At 36.8% G+C, this 19,179-nt stretch overlaps 1 protein-coding gene and 1 pseudogene across 1 annotated transcript; both read left to right on the forward strand.

The window, feature by feature from the left end:
- Positions 1 to 2,079: 2,079 nt before the first annotated feature.
- Positions 2,080 to 10,329, forward strand: LOC125371403 (annotated as a pseudogene).
- A 20-nt stretch (positions 10,330 to 10,349) lies between these two features.
- Positions 10,350 to 12,736, forward strand: LOC125371404. The gene is made up of 3 exons (XM_048380389.1): positions 10,350 to 11,250; positions 11,412 to 11,887; positions 11,975 to 12,736. Exons 1-3 carry the CDS (start codon positions 10,350 to 10,352, stop codon positions 12,734 to 12,736), a joined length of 2,139 nt encoding a protein of 712 aa, XP_048236346.1.
- The last annotated feature ends 6,443 nt before the right edge of the window (positions 12,737 to 19,179 follow it).

The raw sequence follows: 19,179 nt of genomic DNA on the forward strand, positions 1-19,179 counted from the left end.
TTAATTACCCCATTAACTTGTATATGGTGGCTCTTAATAACCACTACCCACATTGATAGCCATTACTTGGTATTAACTACCACATAAACTTGTATGGTGGCTACATGTAACCCTAATTTTTATTAACATAAAAACAAGTTAAATATTATTCCTTGGGCCTCCATGGATGCCTTATTGGGTTGAAGTTCTTGGGCTTTCCAAATGTCCCTAATTAAACCCAATATGGCTTGTTGAAGCTTCTTGGATTTGGACCTTGTGATTGGGCCTTCTTGTACTATTAATGGATCTTGGATCTCTTTAAGCTTTGAACTTGGATTCACATCAAGCATCTTGCTTTTGTGAGTGGTGCATCTTCTTTTCTCAGTGGAGCATCTTGCTTTTGTGAGTGGCTTATCTGATTATTACCAAATACGCTTATTGATGGGCTCATGCTCTGAATAGTCATCATCAGAGTCGTCTGACTCACTTATGTTGTAATTACGCATGCGTCTTGATGGGCCAGGTGTGTCAGATGGATGGAACCGAGGAGATTTACGTGGCGTTACTTGAGACAGTAGTTGTGAATCTGATGGAGGAGGTTCTTCTGGCTGTGACCATGTGATGTGAATCCAAGTTCAAAGCTTAAAGAGATCCAAGATCCATTAATAGTACAAGAAGGCCCAATCACAAGGTCCAAATCCAAGAAGCTTCAACAAGCCATATTGGGTTTAATTAGGGACATTTGGAAAGCCCAAGAACTTCAACCCAATAAGGCATCCATGGAGGCCCAAGGAATAATATTTAACTTGTTTTCATGTTAATAACAATTAGGGTTACATGTAGCCACCATACAAGTTAATGTGGTAATTAATACCAAGTAATGGCTATCAATGTGGGTAGTGGTTATTAAGGGCCACCATATACAAGTTAATGGGGTAATCAATACCAAGTAATGGCTATTAGTGTGGATAGTGGTTACTAAGGCCATTTAAGAGTAAAAGAAATCCTATGTGTGTGAGTCTATTTTAGTAGTGTGCATGGACTTGTACTCTATATAAACAAGTCCTTTTCTCTTTCTTTTAGAGCATGATTGAATTTAATATATGAAATTTTGTTTGAGTTTTATTGTGAGGAATTTTGTCTTTAATTTCTTGCTTGAACTTTGCGACTTATCAAGCTTTATTCTAGCTTGTGGTGTCAAAATCTAAATCTTTGTTTTCTTGTTATTTATCAAACTTTCTTGTTTGTGGCATAAGAGGAAATTCAAAGTCTATCTTAGTATCTTTATCCTTGTTGGTATAGGGGTTAAGTAGCATTCATCTTCTTACTTCAATCTTTGAACGATCCGAATTTGTGGATTAAATTGGTAATTTCTAGTTTTCTTCTAATTCAACTTATCATAGTATTTTTGCTATTGGGGAGTTAATTAATGAAACCTACAATTCCCATCATAAGTGGTATCAGAGCATTGACTCGAGATTGAGGTTTGCGTATCCAATACTATCTTTTAATTCTCAATATCTTGTGTTCATCTTATATTTTGCACCTTTTGCCATCTATTGTTCTTGTTATTATTATTATTTTTATCTTTATTCTTCTTCTCTCAAGATTTTGTTTGCATATATAAAAAAAAAATCGTCCTAAAAGAAAAAAATTGTTATCTTTGATATTCTTGTGTTAGATCTCAGATTACATAAAAAAAAATTGACTCTTCATATTCCATTGAGATCTATCTTTATAATTCTATATCTTTGTGTTCTTTGATGATCTATCTTTGTTTTTCATTTCTATTAGCCTATTTGCTACAAATTGTTCATTTCTTTAAGCCTACCTTATTATTTTCTTGTTAGCCTACCTTATTTTTTTTCATTGATTACTATATTCTTGAAATTTTGTTTGATTGAGAAACTTAGTTCATCTAAGAAATCAAAAGGCAAATTTGAGAGGTAAAAGGAAGAGTGTGAGATCATTAGAAAAAAAAAGCCAAAATTGAGTGTAAACACAAGTGGTATACATCAATTTTGAGTGAAAACACGTGAGGGAGTGTTATGAGATCGTTTCTTTCTATTTTCTTTTATTAAAATTTTAGGTTTTACAATCATGTCAAAAGACACAAGTTCTTCTACAAATGATCATGTGATTCAAGCTATGCAACAACAATTCAAAAGAATGTTTAGTATGATGGAAGGAGTCAATGAAAAATTAGAGAAGCATGATGGCATCCTTAACCAATTACATGGAGAGCCTAGACAAAGGAGACATCCACCAATTGACCAAGAGGACTATGAAGGAGAGGATGATTTGGATGATGATCAAGTCACCTTGTTGGGACAACGAATCAATCCTAGGAGACAAGCTAGGAGAAGACATCCAAATGATGATGTTGATCGCAACCTTGGAAGCATCAAAATGAAGATTCCTTCATTCCAAGGAAGAAATGATCCAGATGTGTACCTTGAATGGGAGAGGAAAGTGGAACTCATCTTCGAATGTCATAATTATTTGGAGGAGAAAAAGGTAAAACTTGCCGCTGTTGAGTTTAGTGATTATGCAATTGTTTGGTGGGATCAATTTTGTAAGGAAAGACGTAGATATGGAGAAAGACCCGTGGAGTCTTGGAGAGAAATGAAGCAAATCATGAGAAAGAGGTTTGTTCCAAGCCACTACTACAGAGAGCTTCATCAAAGATTACAAACTCTAATTCAAGGATCCATGAGTGTGGAGGAGTATCACAAAGAAATGGAGAAGGCTATGATTAGAGCAAATGTGATAGAAGATCGTGAAGCTACCATGGCAAGGTTCTTGAGAGGGTTAAACAAAGACATTCTTTGATGTTGTTGATTTGCAACATTATGTGGAGATTGAAGATATGGTGAATTTGGCCATGAAAGTGGAAAGGCAATTGAAAAGAAAGAGGTATGATTCTAAACCAAATATGGGTTCTTCTTCTTCTTGGAAAACTTCTTGGGGGAAAAAGGATGATAAACCTTTTACTAAGTCAAAAGTGGAAGAAACTAAACCTAAAATTGACTTGGGTAATAAGGGAAAGGGTGAGAATCAACCAGCCCAAACTAGGGAATCAAATGTTTTAAGTGTTTGGGTCATGGGCACATTGCTAGGGAATGTCCAAATAAGAAAGCTATGATTCTAAGGAATGGTGATATTGAGTCGGAGAGTGAGGTGGATAGTGATGATGATATGCCTTCTTTAGAAGATTGTAGTGATGTTGAATGTGCTAAGGGAGATAATCTTGTTGTTCAAAGAACATTGAGTTTGCAAAATAAACATGATGTCCATAGGGAGCAAAGGGAAAATTTGTTTCATACTCATTGTTTGATTTCTAACAAGTTGTGCAACATGATTGTGGATAGTGGAAGTTGTACCAATGTAGCAAGCACTTTGCTAGTGGAGAAATTGAAGTTGCCTACTACTAAGCACCCAAGACCATACAAGTTGCAATGGCTTAATGAAAGTGGAGTTGTAAAGGTAAATAAGCAAGTTTTAGTTTCGTTTCAAATTGGTAGATATAAGGATGAGGTGTTGTGTGATGTGTTGCCAATGTTGGCCGGACATATGTTGTTGGGGAGACCTTGGCAATATGATAGAAGGGCTAGTCATGATGGATTCAAAAATATGTATACTTTGACTATGGATGGAAAAAGGTTTAACCTTGGACCATTAACTTCAAAACAGATTTTTGAAGACCAAATGCGCATTGAGCAACAATATGAAGAAATGGGTTCTTCATTGGGAAACTCTTTGGGAAGGGAAACCTTTGAGAGTAAAGAAAAAGGTGAGATGAGTGAACCTAAAAATTCCAATTCTCTTGACCAAAATGGGAAACACAAGGTGAGAGAAAACAAGGAAGGTTCAAATGAAAGAAAAATGAGTGTTTATGCAAAAATGAGTGTTTATGCAAAAATGAGTGATGTGATGGAAGCTATGCTTTTGAGGCAACACATGCTTGTACTTATGTACAAGGAGATTTTGCATATTTCTAACGAAATAACTAATTGTTTGCCTAGTGTTGTTGTTGATCTTTTGCAGGTTTATGAAGATTTATTTCCGGAAGAAATTCTAAATGGTTTGCCACCTAAAAGAGGCATTGAGCACCAAATTGATTTCATACCCTGAGCAAGCATTCCAAATAGACCAGCATATAGATAATCCGGAGGAGACCAAGGAAATCGAAAAGCAAGTGAGTGAGCTTATGCAGAAGGGTTATGTTCGTGAAAGCATGAGTCCATGTGCCGTACCCGTCTTGTTAGTGCCTAAGAAAGATGGAACTTGGAGGATGTGTGTTGATTGTCGTGCCATCAACAAAATCACGGTGAAGTATAGACATCCCATTCCTAGGCTAGATGACATGTTGGATGAATTGCATGGTTCATATTTGTTTTCAAAAATTGATTTGAAATCTGGTTATCATCAAATTAGAATGAGAGAAGGTGATGAATGGAAAACATGTTTTAAAACTAAACATGGTTTATATGAGTGGTTAGTAATGCCTTTTGGTTTAACTAATGCACCAAGCACTTTCATGAGATTGATGAATCATGTTTTAAGAGCATTCATAGGCAAATTTGTTGTTGTCTATTTTGATGATATCTTGGTTTATAGCAAAAATATAGATGAGCATGTACAACATTTGACTTGTGTTTTTGATGTGCTTAGAGAAGATAAGTTGTATGCTAATATAAAGAAATATTGTTTTTGCACTAATGAAATTACTTTTCTTGGATATATTGTCAATGACAAGGGTATTCATGTTGATCAAGAAAAGGTAAAAGTAATTAGAGAATGGCCAACACCCACAAGTGTAAGTGATGTAAGAAGCTTTCATGGTTTAGCTAGCTTTTATAGAAGGTTCATTAAGAATTTTTCTACCATAGCTGCACCTTTAACTGAATGCATAAAAAAGAATGTTGGTTTTAAGTGGGGAATTGAACAAGATGAGGCTTTTAACTTGCTAAAAGACAAATTAAGTTCTGCACCCTTGTTATCTTTGCCAAATTTTACTAAACCTTTTGAGATTGAGTGTGATGCAAGTGGCATAGGTATTGGAGGAGTTTTGATGCAAGAAGGCAAGCCCATAGCATTCTTTAGCGAAAAGCTAAGTAGAGCAAGTCTAAACTACCCTACATATGACAAGGAGTTCTATGCATTAGTGAGGGTTCTAAAGACATGGCAGCATTACCTTGGCTACAAAGAATTCATAATTCACACAGACCATGAGTCCTTGAAGTATCTCAAAGGACAAGGAAAGCTCAACAGGAGACATGCAAAATGGGTGGAATTCATTGAATCCTTTCCATACATCATTAAGTACAAGCAAGGGAAAGAAAATGTGGTGGCCGATGCATTGTCAAGAAGGTATGCCTTGATCTCTAAACTTGATGCAAAATTATTAGGATTTGAATACATAAAAGATTTGTATTCTAATGATCCTAATTTTGCTAATGTTTATGGGGTATGTGAGAAAGGGGGTTTTGATAAGTTCTATAAGTTTGATGGTTTTCTTTTTCGGGAAAACAAATTGTGTGTGCCACAAAGTTCTTTGAGAGAGTTACTTGTGGAGGTTTAATGGGACATTTTGGGACTAAGAAAATTTTGGATATGTTGGGTGACCATTTCTTTTGGCCACACATGAAAAGGGATGTTGAGAGAATTTGTGAGAAATGCATTACTTGCAAACAAGCCAAATCCAAAGCAATGCCTCATGGTTTGTATACACCTCTTCCCATACCAAATGAACTTTGGGTAGACATTTCTATGGACTTTGTTTTAGGATTACCTAGGTCCAAGGGAGGGAGAGATTCTATTTTTGTTGTTGTGGACAGGTTTAGCAAAATGGCACATTTCATTCCATGTCACAAGACAGATGATGCAACCCATATTGTGAATCTATTCTTCAAGGAGATTGTAAGGCTGCATGGAGTGCCAAGGACCATTGTGAGTGATAGGGATGTCAAATTCCTAAGTCACTTTTGGAAGACTCTTTGGGGAAAGATGGGGACAAAGCTTTTGTATTCTACAACTTGTCATCCGCAAACGGATGGACAAACAAAGGTGGTCAATAGGACACTTGCAACACTTTTGAGGGCTCTCATCCAAAGAAATCTGAAGAATTGGGAAGAATGTTTGCCACATGTGGGATTTGCTTACAATAGGAGTGTGCATGGTTCAACAAATTGCTCACCCTTTGAAGTTGTGTATGGATTCAATCCATTGACTCCATTAGATTTGCTACCATTGCCATTGGACAAAGCTAATTTAGAGGGGAGACAAAAAGCTGAATTCATTAAGACTTTGCATAAGAAGGTGCATGCAAACATTGAGAAGAAAACACTCCAATATGAAAAGCAACACAACAAAGGGAGGAAGCAAGTCATTTTGAGCACGGAGATTGGGTGTGGGTGCACTTGAGGGAAGGAAAGATTTCCTAACCAAAGGAAATCAAAGCTTATGCCAAGAGGAGATGGTCCTTTTAGAGTGCTTCAACGCATCAACAACAATGCCTACAAGCTAGAACTTCCAAGTGAGTATGGCAATGTTAGTGCGACTTTCAATGTTAGTGACTTGTCTTTGTTTGATGTAGGTGATGAAGATGATGGAGCTGACTTGTGGACAAATCCTTTTGAAGAAAGGGGGAATGATGTGAATCCAAGTTCAAAGCTTAAAGAGATCCAAGATCCATTAATAGTACAAGAAGGCCCAATCACAAGGTCCAAATCCAAGAAGCTTCAACAAGCCATATTGGGTTTAATTAGGGACATTTGGAAAGCCCAAGAACTTCAACCCAATAAGGCATCCATGGAGGCCCAAGGAATAATATTTAACTTGTTTTTATGTTAATAAAAATTAGGGTTACATGTAGCCACCATACAAGTTAATGTGGTAATTAATACCAAGTAATGGCTATCAATGTGGGTAGTGGTTATTAAGAGCCACCATATACAAGTTAATGGGGTAATTGATGCAATAAAGACAAGAATTACAAATGATCCTTTAAGCTTTCAAGGAGGTCCAATGACAAGATCCAAGTCCAAAAGTATGCAAGAAGCTTTGTTGGGCTTAATTAAAGACATTTGGAGTGTTCAAACACAACAAGGCTCAGTCCAAGATTTAGGATTGCAAAAAGGATCCAAAATCATCAATTTAGTGCAATAAGTTCAATTTGAACTCATAGGTCCAATAAGATTCATTTGAAGCCTTTTTTTTATTTTCATTTTATTAGGTTTTTCTTAAGTTATGGTGTGATTAGTTGTCTTTTAGAGTTACAAAATAGATGCACATAATTAGTCATAATTTGGAGTTACAAAATGGATGCACATAATTAGTTGTCGTTTGGGAGTTACAAAAATGAGTGACATCAATGTAAAAACAGCCACTTTTAATAAGTTTTAAGGGAAATTAAAGGGAAAAACGTGGGGAAGCTCAAAAGACATCCATTAGGTTTCTTTGTCTTGTTTTGGCTATAAATATCAAAGCCAAATCCATTTGTAAATATAGAATTTTAAATGATAATCTTTGTTTGCTATTTGTGAGTGTTTTTGCTTAAGTTCTTGCATGAACTTTGAACTTATCAAACTATTTTTAGTTTGTGGCGTTCTCTAACCAAAATCTTGTGTTTGATTCTTAACTTATCAAATCATACTTGGTTTGTGGCGTTTGGAGTTGAATTCAAGTGCTAGTTTCATTGTTGGAACTAGTTTTTTTCCTAACTTCACTTGAGGAGATCCTTGGGTTTTGGAATCATCTTGATTGGAGGGTGTTTTCTTGCATTTCATATGTATCATAACTCATTAGTTATTGGGGTGTGTGGTTGCTAAGATGATGATTTCCTATCAGTAATTAATACCAAGTAATGGCTATTAATGTGGATAGTGGTTACTAAGGCCATTTTAGAGTAAAAGTAATCCTATGTGTGTGAGTCTATTTTAGTAGTGTGTGCATGGACTTGTACTCTATATAAACAAATCCTTTTTCTCTTTCTTTTGGAGCATGATTGAATTTGATATATGAAATTTTGTTTGAGTTTTATTGTGAGGAATTTTGTCTTTAATTTCTTGCTTGAACTTTGCGACTTATCAAGCTTTATTCTAGCTTGTGGTGTCAAAATCTAAATCTTTGTTTTCTTGTTATTTATCAAACTTTCTTGTTTGTGGCATAAGAGGAAATTCAAAGTCTATCTTAGTATCTTTATCCTTGTTGGTAAAGGGGTTAAGTAGCATCCATCTTCTTACTTCAATCTTTGAACGATCCGAATTTGTGGATTAAATTGGTAATTTCTAGTTTTCTTCTAATTCAACTTATCATAGTATTTTTGCTATTGGGGAGTTAATTGATGAAACCTACAATTCCCATCAATGCTCCATTGAGAAAAGAAGATATTATTGAACTTAAAGTAAATGTTTTGGCTTTTTCATATTTTTTCTTTTTTTAAAGGAATATATTCCTTTCTTGTAGCTTTCTCATAAAGAGATAAGCATGGTAGTCTTGCCAGATGGCAAGAGTTTGTGGTTTGTAATCTTATCCAGACGTTCTTCCGTCTCCTATATAAAGAAGGATTCGTCTCTCTTGTAAATCAGGTTGTGTGAGAATAAACCCTTATCTTTCTCTTATCTTTCATGGCTTTCTAATTTCTCTCTATTCTTCTTCTCTATCCAATGGCAAAGGACTAACTGTTGCTACGATCTGTTTCTGTTATAATCCAAAAGGGCTAACTCAGCAAATTCAGGCTATTCGAGTTTCAAAAGAAGCAGGAAGACCCCCATGGCAAGGTGTGCCTCTTTGGTCTTAGCTTGAAGAAACTCTCTTACCCTGAGTTCGGATATTCTCCTGCCTTGAGTTTACAGCATGAGGATTATAGCATGAACAGCTCTCGGTGTCATCTTGGTATCAGAGCCTTGGTTTTAGAGAAGAAGAAATCTAACTACAAACATGGAAACAACTTCAAATCCTATTGTCCAAACCTCTTCTCTCTCACTACCTACTTCATGTAAACAGTATATTACTGATAAGATCGATAATTTAGTAGAAATATCCCATATACCCGAAACTGCTCAGATCCAAAATTCTCTTGTCCCTATTCTCAACCCTTATGCTGTCTTCCGACGCAACCAGTCCTTTTCTAGACAACTGAGACATATTATTTCCAGACCTTCTGTTAACATAAAAGAATATGTACAGTCGTCTTCCCTTTCTTAGTGTGTTCTTTCTTCTGTAACCACTGAACAGTATGTGACTTTAGAAATTCCATCCCACTTCATCCAACAGTGGAAACAACAGAAATATACCCATCTCCATTTTGGAGCCATCAGACTTGTACTTTCCTATCATGGAAGACAAGGACTGCCAGTCACTGCCAGACTTTCTTTGTTAGATACTCGTTATCTAAACTATGAACATGCTATGATTGGTTCTATTGTCACAACTCTTAATGCAGGAAGCATAGTACTTACGTTTTTTCCTAATTTTAATATGTCTTTAGAAGATCCTCATCTCAGCCAAGCCCTGAAGGTACAGGTACAAATCACAGGAGCAGATCAGGTCGCTGACACTCTCTCAGCTACTCTACATCATCAACTAGTCCACAGGTTACAAGACCATGCTATTAACCTGCAGACTCATGGCCTCTCTAACGGTGATGCAGTTTTCATCTTTGCTGATAGTGGTCTCACTCCTACAATAGTTCAAACTCCCAGGCAACTGCCTCGTGAAGAGTTGGAAAAGTTAATCCCTTTTGTGTGGATTACGAACTATGAAAAGCTGCACTAGAGTTCTCAGCCTGTACAAAAACAGGATCCTATCTTTATCAGACAACTTGACAAGACTGTTAAAGTCTCCTATTTGTCCTCCACAGCATCATCCTCTTCAACTCCTCATTCTATATCCATGATTCAACCAGTAAAGAGGACATACGAGAAGAAGATCCCCATTCATAGTTTCATGTCAAGTGGGTGGGAAGTCTATGTGTCTAAAATTAATGGACACTTTATTTGGGATTGTGATCCTTCTATGTGTGATCCCGGATGTACTTTTCAAGAAGATTTTGATGATCTTGAAAACATGCCAAAAGGAAACAAAACTTGGAGAAGGAAACATACTTGTACTGGTCCGCCTCATCATAATAAGGATGATGACCAGCCTGATCCCTTCCATATTCCTCCTCAACCCAAGAAAGATAGTCCTTGGATCGGACTCCCTCCAGAAAAGAACAAACCCATGACTAAAGATGATTATTTGCAAAGATGCTTCCAGATCTTGAAAGAAGAAGGACTCCTGACTTGTCCTCCTCCTCCGGTCATTTGTTCTTGTTCTTTGAACCAGTTAAAGTTCCAGAGGTAGCCGCGGTTCCTTGCTACATGATGAATTCTGAAGATTTTCCTCCTTTAGAAAGAAAGGAAAATGAGCAGTCAAAAATACCTGCACGACCTTTTATTGCAAAAGACACAGTACAACCTGCAGATACTCTAGCTCCTCTCTCAGCTGCAGAAGAAGTCTTAAATTGGCAAACCAATAACGCTGTTGCTCAGAATCAGTATCTGAAGAAGATTGATAATAGACTCTCACAAGTCTATGAAAAAACAAGTTCTATTGAAGCTCATGTCACTTCCTTCAAACAGGAAGCCTTGCAATTGCATACAAAGCTTTCAGTCAGGCTGTCTAAGCTTGAACAAGAGATACAGCAGATTCTAGCAACCCAGCCTACATCACCTCTATTCTTGCAAAAGGACAGAGAAATCTTACGGCTGAAAGAGCAGATCAGAGAAATTGAAAGAGACCTTTATCCTACCAAACATCCTGTCTCCTCCCCACTCAATTTTCCTATTTCTACACCTTATCCTTTTATATCCTCGGTTGTGCCCTTCAAACAATATGCCACAGTTTCAGATTTGGTGCCCAGAGCATCAAAACCAACAAAAAGGGTATCCTCTAAAACTCCATCCTCTTTCTCACAACCCACAAAAGACAAAGGACCTGCTAAACAACAGTTTGCCATACAGCATACAGCCTCTGCCTCAACAGAGTCGTTTGTCTCAGATTCAGATCTGTCTCAGTTTGAGCTTCAGCGCTCTAGTTCTTACTCTTCTGACCAAGAAACTGGAACCTCTGTTTCTACAGCTGAATCCCAGGTACTAGGTTCTCATGTGTTAATGAATACACAACAAGAACCAGACCTCACAGAAGAACCAGACTTCACAGAAGAGACTAAAGATCGAGAATCTCTCTCTCCAGAAAGTTCTCTCCCTCCAAAACCAACCTCTGGTCCTTGGTTTTCTTTAGATACAGTGCCACCATCACAATGGAGAAATGAAATCCTTTAAATCATTTTCTTTCAGATGATAAGTTCCCAATTTCGAAAATTTCTTCCCTACTGGTTCGTCTCCAAGGAGCAACTCTCTTCTCAAAATTTGATTTAAAATCAGGGTTCTGGCAGTTAGGCATTCATCCTGATGACAGATACAAGATTGCTTTTTGTATTCCAGATGCACAATACCAGTGGACCGTCATGCCTTTTGGCCTTAAAACGGCTCCCTCTATCTTTCAAAGGGCAATGATCCGGATTTTTGAGCCACTTCTGGATACTTGTATCATCTATATAGATGATATTCTCCTTTTTTCTAAATCTGCCAAAGAACATGAAGAGCCTCTCCAACGTTTCCACAGTTTGGTCCACTCATACGGGATAATGCTCTTAGAGAAAAAATCATATATTGGGCAATCTGAAATGGATTTTCTTGGCCTGAAATTGAAGAATGGGCAATATGAAGCAGGCCCTCATTTGGCCCAAGAATTGTGGCATTTTCCTGATGAGAATCTATCAAAAAAGCAAGTTCAACAATTTCTGGGCATAATCAATTACATTCGAGATTTTATTCCAAAGGCCGCAGCCCATACAAAGGTTCTAACTGCTCAACTAAAAAAGGATGCTAGCCCATGGGCTCAAGCCCATACTAAAGCTGTTAAACTGCTAAAATAGTTGGCCCAGAAGACTCCTGCACTCTCCATTCCTGCTGATGACGCACAGTTGATTCTGCAAACTGATGCTAGTGACTTTGCTTGGGGTGCCCTTCTCCTGCAGGAACAAAACAAAAAGGAATCATTATGCAAATATGTTTCAGGACAGTTTAAAGACAGTGAGCTTCATTATCATTCCAACATAAAAGAGATTTTGGCGGTTAAATATGCAATTCAAAAATGCGAGTTCTTCATTGCTTCAAGACACTTCATTGTCAGAATGGACAACTCCAATTTTCCTCGCATTCTGGAATTTAAGGGACGCCAGATTCCTGATAAACAGCTTCTCCGCCTAAAGGAATGGTTCTCTTTGTATGATTTTGAAGTACAACACATCCAAGGCAACAAGAACCTCATTCCTGATTTCTTATCTCGCCTCTCCAAGCCCTTCACAAATCCCCCTAGTCCTTCTTTCTTTATCCTTATGGCTCAGTTTAGCCTTCCAACCACACACCCAGATCAACCAGCCAACCTGTCTATTCCTGAATTCGAACTTTGGATTTACAAACGCATCTTAGCCTTTTATCAAGACATTGTGCCTCATCCAGAAGACTTTGCTGCTTCATTTCCATGGAGACTTTTTCCTACCATAATAGAGACATTTCCCTCAACATCTGAGCAATTCTGGTACCTTTGGTATCTTACATATCTATATCATCTTCCCGTAGAACTCCCATTATTACAGACCTTATGGTTCTTGCACAGGGAAGAAAATGAGTCACATCCTGCCTGACAGTTCTTTCTGTTATTTGAAAACCAACATGCATGGCAACATCGTCTCAGAAGATTAGTTCATCAAGTAGGTCTCCTCAATATGACAGATCATGCAAAGGCTTTAACCTATCACACCATCCTCTTTCTTCACCAGCAACACAATAAAGAGGATACTGTCTCAACAACCATTACTCCCTGGAAAACCTTCCATGGTCGCTTTGAGGAAATGCCCTTCACTATCAAACATGCTTTACTTCATAAGGGAAATGAACTCAATCATGCAACTAATGAAGCATTTCCAGTAATCAACATGCACAGAAGACCCTCAGATCAAAGACGTCTATTTACTCCTACTTCTTCAACACCTTCAACCTCATCCAGTCAGCAAAATGAAGCCACATCATCAATAGAGATAAACCTAGCTTTCCTAGAGCCATGGTCACAACCAGAAGAACCTCCTTCATCAGATTCACAACTATTGTCTCAAGAAACGCCTCGTAAATCTCCTCGATTCTATTCATCTGACACACCTGGCCCATCACGACGCATGCGTCATAATTATGACATAAGTGAGTCAGACGACTCTGATGAGGACTACTCAGAGCATGGACCCATCAATAAACGTATTTGGTGATGACCAGATAAGCCACTCATAAAAGCAAGATGCCCCACTAGAAAAAGCAAGATGCTCCACTGAGAAAAGATGATGCTCCACTAAGAAAAGAAAATGCTTTATATTATTGTACTTAAAGTAGATGTTTTGGCTTTTCATGTCACGTGTTTTATTTTTTATGAAAAGGAATATATTCCTTTCCTGTAGCTTCCTCATGCGCATGCATGAAAGATAAGCATAGTAGTCTTGCCAGGTGGCAAGAGTTTGTGGTTTGTAAGCTTATCCAGACGTTCTCCCTTCTCCTATATAAAGGAGGGTTCGTCTCTCTTGTAAATCAAGTTGTATGAGAATAAACCCTTATCTTTCTCTTATCTTTCATGGCTTTCTAATTTCTCTCTATTCTTCTTCTCTATCCAATGGTAAAGAACTAACTGTTGCTACGATCTGTTTCTGTTATAATCCAAAAGTGCTAACTCGGCAAATTCAGGCTATTCGAGTTTCAAAAGAAGCAGGAGGACCCCCTTGGCAAGGTGTGCCTCTTTGGTCTTAGCTTACAGAAACTCTCTTATCCTGAGTTCGGATATTTTCCTGCCTTGAGTTTACAGTATGAGGATTATAGCATGAACAGCTCTCGGTGTCATCTGACCTCCAATGCTTCTAGAAACCCTAATGTGCGGCCCAATGCTTCTAGAAACCCTAGGAAAGCCTGTTGACTTTGATCCCTGATCTTTGACCTTGACCTTGTTCCATGACCAGAAGTTTAAGCTTCATTAATAGCAATTAATGTCACTATCTTCAAGGCATTGTTATCTTCATTAAAAGCACCATCATTAGCCATCTTCAAAACATGCTCCAAGTAAGAATTTAAGGCTTGCTTGAACTTTTTACTCCTTGTTCGTGTCATTGGTCCTCCATAGGCTAGTGGATCCATGCTAGTTGACTTAGATGCATCCTTAGTTGCATCATTCCCCCCCCTCTTTGAAAGGATTCAACCTCGAATCAACGCCTTCATCAAAATCAAAAGGAGACAAATCAGTAACATTAAAAGTAGCACTAACATTATACTCACCAGGTAAGTCAACTTTGTATGCATTATCGTTGATGCGCTCTATTACTTCAAATGGACCATCACCACGTGGCATCAACTTTGATTTTCTTTGATTGGGAAACCTATCCTTCCTGAAGTGCACCCAAACCCAATCACCAACTTCAAATACCATCCTTTTGCGGCCCTTATTCAGCCTTCTTTGCACCATCTAAATTCACTTGTTCACTCAAAGGTAAAGCAATCAAATCTAAAGGACTCAAAGGAATAAAGCCATAAACAATCTCAAATGGGCAAAATTGAGTAGAAGAATGCATACTACGATTATATGCAAATTCAACATGCGGCAAACAATCTTCCCATGTTCTCAAGTTTCGTTTAACCATGGTCCTAAGTAATTGTGACAAAGTTCTATTTACTACCTCAGTTTGACCATCGGTTTGGGGATGACATGTAGTAGAAAAAAGTAATTTAGTTCCCAATTTACCCCATAAGGTCTTCCAAAATAGCTCAAAACTTGGTGTCCCTATCAACGATAATAGTTCTAGGCATACCATGTAAACGTACAATTTCTCTAAAGAACAATTCGTGACATGTTGTGCATCATCGGTTTTCCTACATGCAATAAAGTGTGACATCTTTGAAAACCTATCCACCACAACAAAAATACTATCATGCCCATGCTTAGACTTAGGTAATCCAAGCACAAAATCCATAGATATGTCAATCCAAGGAGAATTAGGTATGGGCAAAGGCATGTATAACCCATTAGGTTGTGATTTAGACTTAGCTTGCTTGCATACAATCTGATTAGCACATAATCTATTCACATCAGATTTCATTTTAGGCCAATAGAAATGATCATGCAAAACATCTAAAGTCTTTTGAACACCAAAGTGTCCCATCAAACCACCTTCATGTGATTCTCTCACAAGCAATTCATAGACGTTTTTCTTTGAACACATAGGAATGCATAGACGAATTGCCATGGTTCGCTTGTTTGGACATTGGGAGGATATATGTCCATACCCCAAACACTTGAAGCATTGCACTTTCTTTGATTTGAGGTCACTTTGCGTCGTTGGTTTAGTGTTAACATCAAATTTAGGGGCTGGCTTTATGTCCTTTGATGCCTTACGACCCTTGTTAGGGGGCTGGTTGCTCCCTTTCCATGCGTTACTCCATTTTGAGTGATAGGAAATCATCATCTTAGCAACCACACACCCCAATAACTAATGAGTTATGATACATATGGAATGCAAGAAAACACCCTCCAATCAAGATGATTCCAAAACCCAAGGATCTTCTCAAGTGAAGATAGGAAAAACTAGTTCCAACAATGAAACTAGCACTTGAATTCAACTCCAAATGCCACAAACCAAGTATGATTTGATAAGTTATGAATCAAACACAAGATTTTGGTTAGAGAACGCCACAAACTAAAAATAGTTTGATAAGTTCAAAGTTCATGCAAGAACTTAAGCAAAAAACACTCACAAAGAGCAAACAAAGATTATCATTCAAAATTCTATGTTTACAAATGAATTTGGCTTTGATATTTATAGCCAAAACAAGACAAAGAAAACCTAAATGGATGTCTTTTCTACTTTCCCACGTTTTCCCTTTAATTCCCTTAAAAACTCATTAAAAATGGCTATTTTTTACATTGATGGCCCTCATTTTGTAACTCCCCAATGACAACTAAATATGTGCACTCATTTGTAACTCCACATAACACTCATATAACTCACACCTAATAAAATAATCCTTAATTAAATAAAAATAAACTAAAACAATTACTTAAGCTAAAACCCAAAAGATAAGAACCCATATAAATATGAATTAAGCCCAAAGGCTTAATCATAACCGAATGGATTTTATTCTTCAAAATGGAATTTGGATGCTTCATTATAAGGTTGGACTCTTGTTTTCATGCATGAGTTGCATTTCCATTTTGGACCTTTTGGTGCATGCCTTTGCAATGGAATCTCATGGCAGCCTTGATTCATATCATTCCCCCTTTCTTGAAAGAAAATTCGTCCTCAAATTTTGCCCAAATATTGCGAAAGAGATAAACATATAATCTCAAACGGTAATGAAATGCCATCATCAACTGCAATTCCTTCACAATAGTGATTAGAGGAACTTTAGAACAAATAATATTTTTAGTACCAATAAATTCAACATGCTTTGAAAAGTGTCAGTTTTATCAAGCAAAACTCTTTCATTCTTCACTAACCGAACCATTGCCTCTCCATCGACAAACTCTTCATTATTGAATTCATTCAAAGGTAACAAGTCATTGTCTTTCTTGCCATCTCCAATTATCAAGTCTTCAAAATCTATATTGACTTCAGTAGAGCAATTTACCTCCTTTACATCATCGATGTTAGTCTTCAATGATGGCTTAGAATCGGCTTTATCTTTAAGATGCTTAAGAAAGCTATTAGTCAACATCTTGAACTCTTCAAGCTCATGCTTAAATGCTTCAAGACCGATTCTTAAAGATTTGTTCTCCTTGGACAATTCATCAACAAAAACTAGACTTGGTTGTTTATCTAACCACTTAGGTTTAGATTTAGAAGAATAAATATTTTGTCTGCAATCTTCATAACAATCATTTCTTTGACCCCACATCTTATCATAAGATTGTCTAATGAACTCAACTTCATGAAACATTCTTTTTTTTTTGTGTCTACGGATGAAATAAAGATAAAAATAAAGAACCACAAAGAAGTTTGAAGGAAAGAACAAAAGATATGAAATGGAATTTGAAGGAAAAAAAACTACATAAAGAGATTAACAAGAAGGGAAAACAAACATTTATTTAGTAAACACAAAGGTGTAAACTTTAAAACAGAGAGTACTTAGAAGGAAAAATTGAAACAAGAAGAATTCGGCACTAAAATAAAATAAAATAAAAGAAAAGAAGATGAGAAACTTTAATAACACACAAAACACAAAGATAAGCAAACCTCAACTTGAAGCAAGCTCTGATACCAAATGATAGGAAATCATCATCTTAGCAACCACACATCCCAATAACTAATGAGTTATGATACATATGGAATGCAAGAAAATACCCTCCAATCAAGATGATTCCAAAACCCAAGGATCTCCTCAAGTGAAGATAGGAAAAACTAGTTCCAACAATGAAACTAGCACTTGAATTCAACTCCAAACGCTACAAACCAAGTATGATTTGATAAGTTATGAATCAAACACAAGATTTTGGTTAGAGAACGCCACAAACTAAAAATAGTTTGATAAGTTCAAAGTTCATGCAAAGAGCAAACAAAGATTATCATTCAAAATTCTATGTTTACAAATGAATTTGGCTTTGATATTTATAGTCAAAACAAGACAAAGAAAACCTAAATGGATGTCTTTTCTACTTTCCCACGTTTTCCCTTTAATTCCCTTAAAAACTCATTAAAAATGGTTGTTTTTTACATTGATGGCCCTCATTTTGTAACTCCCCAATGACAACTAAATATGTGCACTCATTTGTAACTCCACATAACACTCATATAACTCACACCTAATAAAATAATCCTTAATTAAATAAAAATAAACTAAAACAATTACTTAAGCTAAAACCCAAAAAATAAGAACCCATATAAATATGAATTAAGCCCAAAGGCCTAATCATAGCCGAATGGATTTTATTCTTCAAAATGGACTGGATGCTTCATTATAAGGTTGGACTCTTGTTTTCATGCATGAGTTGCATTTCCATTTTGGACCTTTTGGTGCATGCCTTTGCAATGGAATCTCATGGCAGCCTTGATTCATATCATTGAGCTAGGGGCAGCACTTCTGCTCTTGGTTTTTAATTGCTTTTCCACCTTTATGGCCATGTGCAACATATCCTCCATCTCTACATAATGCTGCAATTCAATTATGTTAGCAATATCACGATTCAAACCATGCAAAAATCTTGCCATTGTGGCTTCCCTATCCTCATCTATATTGGCTCTAATCATAGCTATCTTCATAGATTGCCAATACTCCTCAACACTCTTACTACCTTGTACTAGATTTTGTAACTTGTTGTACAAATCCCTTTGGTAGTGCGATGGCACAAACCTTTTACGTATAATGCGTTTAACCTCATCCCATGAACCAACTTCGTGTTCCCCATGACGCCTACGACCACTCACCAATTGATCCCACCAAATGGCGGCATAATCACAAAATTCAACAATGACAAGTTTAACCTTTTTAGACTCACTATAGTTATGACATTCAAAAACCCTTTCAACCTTCTTTTCCCACTCCAAATAAACTTCAAGGTCACTCTTACCATGAAAAGATGGTATTTTCATCTTAATGCTACCCAAATTAGTGTCAATTTTGGGTTGGAGATTATGTCTAGACCCTTTAGACTCACTTTCTTGGTCATTATCAGAACCATCCCCTTTAGACGTTTTAGGCATATCATTCAATAACCTAGTTAATTTGTCATCTTGTTTTTGAAATTGTTTTGTCATATGTTCTACTACATCTCTCAATGTATAAGCTAAATTTTCCAAAGTCAATGATGGTTCAGATGACATGGTTAAACCAAAAGACTAGGAAAGAAAACAAAAAAAAGGACGTGATCAAGTGTTATACTCTGGAGGCTTCTTATAGTTAAAGGCAAAACAAGAAAAGATCACTCCCTCACGTGTTTCACTCACAAAGAATTGAATTCCTTATAGAAATTAAATCAAATTGTTCTAGTAATCACAAGAACAAGTTTTTCACAACCTCTTAACGTTTATTAATTCTGAAGTTCAATAGAACACTCGTGAATCAATAA

This window comes from Ricinus communis, chromosome 10 (genome assembly GCF_019578655.1).
Source record: "Ricinus communis isolate WT05 ecotype wild-type chromosome 10, ASM1957865v1, whole genome shotgun sequence".
Lineage (NCBI taxonomy): Eukaryota > Viridiplantae > Streptophyta > Magnoliopsida > Malpighiales > Euphorbiaceae > Ricinus > Ricinus communis.

What these genes read in the sequence shown, in the direction of transcription:
- LOC125371404 (XM_048380389.1), top strand. Translation starts at nt 10,350, where the DNA reads ATGAATTCTGAAGATTTTCCTCCTTTAGAAAGAAAGGAAAATGAGCAG. An exon ending in CCCTCCAAAACCAACCTCTG is followed by an intron (nt 11,251 to 11,411) that starts GTCCTTGGTTTT and finishes ATTTAAAATCAG; the next exon opens with GGTTCTGGCAGTTAGGCATT. An exon ending in AGGCCGCAGCCCATACAAAG is followed by an intron (nt 11,888 to 11,974) that starts GTTCTAACTGCT and finishes TAGTTGGCCCAG; the next exon opens with AAGACTCCTGCACTCTCCAT.